At 66.4% G+C, this 3,619-nt stretch overlaps 1 protein-coding gene across 1 annotated transcript in view; it reads right to left on the reverse strand.

Annotated features, from left to right (window-relative positions):
- Window positions 1-3,516, reverse strand: part of PHF21B (PHD finger protein 21B) — a 115,778-nt gene extending 112,262 nt beyond the window's left edge. Inside the window, exons 1-2 of the mRNA XM_007941739.2 lie at window positions 3,463-3,516; window positions 2,241-2,306 (exon numbers count right to left, since the gene is read on the reverse strand). Of these exons, the coding sequence (XP_007939930.1) occupies window positions 2,241-2,306; window positions 3,463-3,516 (120 nt within the window). The remainder of the gene's footprint in view (window positions 1-2,240; window positions 2,307-3,462) is intronic.
- Between the last annotated feature and the right edge of the window lie 103 nt (window positions 3,517-3,619).

Here is a 3,619-nt window from a genome sequence, read left to right on the forward strand (position 1 = left end):
GGCTCGGGAGAGCCAGGCAGCACTATTTGCATGCTGTTCTAGCGCCTCGTTCCCCTCCCTTCCTACTTTACGGGCCCTCCTTACATAACATGCCACAAAGGGAGAGATTGAAAAACACCACTTACAGTGACAAACACAAGTTTCCAGCTGCTTACCGCTGTTCATTTTAGTCCTTTACAAGAAAAACCTTTGTAAAAGGGCAAAGAACAAAAGTTTTCTTTCTTTTTAAACAAGCGCGCACACGCACAAACGCACAAAAAGATGGAGGTCCGTTCCCAAGCCTCCTTCCCCTGGAGTTGGTAGGAATTTAAAGGCAAACGCAGCTTGAGCGGAAAAGCGCCCCCCTCCTGCCCCAAGCAGCAGCTCGCCGCTCCAGCAAGATTTTTCAAAGGTTTCTCTCTGGCGTGTCTACAATCCCGCACGGCAGATAACAACCCGCTACTCATGTACGAGCTTCGTACAAATTCGAACAGCCTTGCAACAGTCGCTACAACACGGAGGACGCGAGCAGACCCGAGCTCGGAGGGCCGCTCCAAAGAGTCAACTAGCGGCCGGCGTGCGCGCACACAAAAGAGGCGTTGTGGCCGCCCAAGCTGCCCGCTTTCCGCTCCCCAATCTCAGCATTCGAGACCCCAGAACTTGCGGTGCAAAGGGGGTTTAGGGAACCTCGGCGCTCACACGGTAGCAGGTGTGGGGGTGGGATTTTTTTTTTATTTTTAAAGAGAGAAAGTATCGGATTCGATTCCCCACAGTGATTACACAGCTTTGTGCTCCGCGGAGCAGGGGCTTCCCACCCCTCCCCCTCCAAAAATGGCATCAAAGCAATCAAAATGGTAATGCGGGGCCCGCCGCCCCCTCCCCCCGCCAACTCGGCGACTCCGCCGCGCGCCAGGCCGCCCCCTGCGGCCGGAATGGAAGCTTCCACTCGCGGCCGGGGGCGCGCAGCCGGGAGGGGGCCCGCGGGCACCGGCAGAAGCGCGGGGGGAGGGAGAGTGGTGCTCTTCCCAGTGCGCTCGCCTGGGGACCCGTGGAGACAGCCGCGTTTCCCTCCGCGCCCCCTCCCCCCCACGCGCGCCCCCTCCCACCACTTCCCAACTTTAAAGACTCGGAACCCAGGGTGCGTCGACGCCGGGACCACCGGTCCCTTCCCCTCCTCATCGCGTCCACGAAAAGCCCTCCCTCCCGGGAGGGGGCGCCCTGGCGGGAGGCGCTGTTGTGCGCAGCCGGCGGGCGGCTGGGGCTGCGCGGGCCGGGAGCTGTCCAAGTTTGGTGCTGACAGCGGCAGGCCGGCATTCCGAAGGAAGCGCGATCGATGGCAGGGGGCGCGGCGGCGGGCGCGGGAGGGAGGGGGAGAGGCAGGGAGGACCGAGGGGAAGAGGATGGAGGAGAGGGGGGCGGCCCCCGCCGCCACGAGCCGCGCCACCGCGCGAGTGCCATTGGCTGCGCGGCTCAAAGTTCTCCGCTCGGGGGGTGGGGGGCGCGCGGGGAGAGGGAGGGGCGCGCGGGGGGAGGGGAGGACGGAGGCGGGGCGGGCGGCAGCTTTCGGCGGCGGCGGCGGCGGCATCTGTTCGTGGTGCTGAAACCCCGAGCGCTGAGCTCAGCGCAACTAAGTCACAATGGCCAACTTTCCTCCCGGAGGGGCCAGGCTGAGGCGCGCCCCGCGGGGAGCTACTCGGACGCCCCATTTCCACTTCACGCCCAGACACCAAAGTTGGAGCAGATTTGGGGTGTCTTGGGGGCTCCCTTCTTTTGTTCCCTGGGAGCTGGCGTCAGGTTCCAAGAATCCAAAGTGGAACTGACAAAGTGGAGGCCCGCAGGAGGTCACAGGGGACCGGCATTAACGCGCGTTTGCAGCAGAGCCCCGAAACGACTTCCTAGGAGTTGAGTGTCAGCTCTGAATTAGCCTCCTACACCCCCAGGAGGAAATGCAGCGCCGATGGGGGAGGAAATGTCCATATTCCAAAAACATGTCCACTACCTCAAAATGGACGCCGGGCGAGCGCCGCCTTCCAAGCGCAGCTCGCCGCTCTCGGCCATCCGGGGCTCGCTGGCTTCGCCTCCAGCCCTCCCCAGGCAGAAAAGGGGGGCGGGAAACTTTGAGGATGGGGACTGGCCCCTCCGGGGAGTCTGGCACTCGGCGCCCGGGCCGGTACTTTCTAGGGTGCTGCCAAAGTGCCGCCGCCCCTCGCCAGCCCCGCCGCCCCTGCCGACGGTGGGGGCGCCACTGCGCCCTCGCTTACTTGTTTGTCGCTCAGCGCTGCGATCCGCGGAGGCCTGTCGTGGAACTGCTTCTGGAGGTCGCCGTTCTGCAGAGACACAGGATGGGACTCAGGCGGCCGCCCCCCAGGGAGTTAAGTAGCCCCGGCGTCCCCACCACCCCCACGCCACACACACGCCCACGCGCGCACGGGCCTGGCCCCCGCCACCGCCCGTGGCCGCCGGCCGCGCGCCTTCACAAGTTCCCCCGCGCGTCCCGGCGCGAGTGGCAGCAGGCGGCGGGGCCTTTTACCTGTGGCTGCCGCCTCATCGGGGCAGCGGCGGGCGGCGGGCTGGGGCCACCGGCGGCGGCGCCCCGAGCGCGGCAAGTTTGGAGGCCGGCGGCGTGTGCCGGGGAGTGTGAGTGTGTGCCGGGGGAGGGGGGAGGAACAAAGAGCCAAGTAAACACGGCGAGTCCGTGTCGAGCAAGCCTCATAAATATTCAAGTCGCGTCCTAATCTCTCCAGCACACACCCGCGCGCCGCGAGCCTGCTCGGCCCGGCCGCACAGCAGCAGCCCGCGAAAGTACTTCTACAAACTGCAGGATCGCGGGGGGTGGGGGGCCTGCACGCTCGCGGGGGGCCCCCTCCTGCACCCCTCCTCAAGCAGACCCTGCGACGGCAGAGACAACTCGTCGGGCTCGGGTCTCACGCGCCCCCACCCCGAGACCCCCCCAGACTGCGCACGGGGGCCGGGAGGGGGCGCCTGAGGGGGGTCCGTTCAGTCTCCCCACCCCCAGCAGGCCCCCGGGGGGGGAGGTCCCGTCCTGGCACCCCAGCCACTAAGACTAAGACGAGACCGAGAAGTAGGGGGGCTTGGATTCCTTGCGCCCCCATGCCCCTGGCCCCTCCCCCAAACTGTGCTGAAATGAACTGGGGGGTGCAAGATGGGGCGCCCGGGGGGATCCGTACACTCTCCCCCCCGACAGATAGGCTCACGGGGGACCCCTCCAGGCACTCCCAGTCACGCACCCCCTGCGACGAGACAGAGAAGTCGTCTGGCTCGGGTCTCACGGTCCCCCGAACCCCCAAACTGTGCAGAACTACATGGGGGGTCGGAGGGGCTCCCGGGGACCGGTCCATGCCCGCTTCCTCTTTCCGACACCCCAGCCATTTAGACCCCGCTTCGAGAAAGTGACGCCGCAGGCTCGGGTCCCCCGGCTCCCCGTCTCCCCAGGTACCCCTGACCCGGGGCCCCAGCACCTACCTGGTGCCGAGCGAGCTCCACCGCGAGAGCCTCGGGTCGGCTCTGCAGCGCCATTCCGGCAACTTGGACGCACTTTGCGCTCACTTTGCTTCCGACTCCCGGCAAGTTGTGAGCTCGGCGGGGGCGGGCGGGGCGGGCCGGCCTCCGGGAGGGGACG

Source organism: Orycteropus afer, unplaced genomic scaffold (genome assembly GCF_000298275.1).
Source record: "Orycteropus afer afer isolate SDZICR_OR568_19922 unplaced genomic scaffold, OryAfe1.0 scaffold00083, whole genome shotgun sequence".
NCBI classification, from domain to species: Eukaryota; Metazoa; Chordata; class Mammalia; order Tubulidentata; family Orycteropodidae; genus Orycteropus; species Orycteropus afer.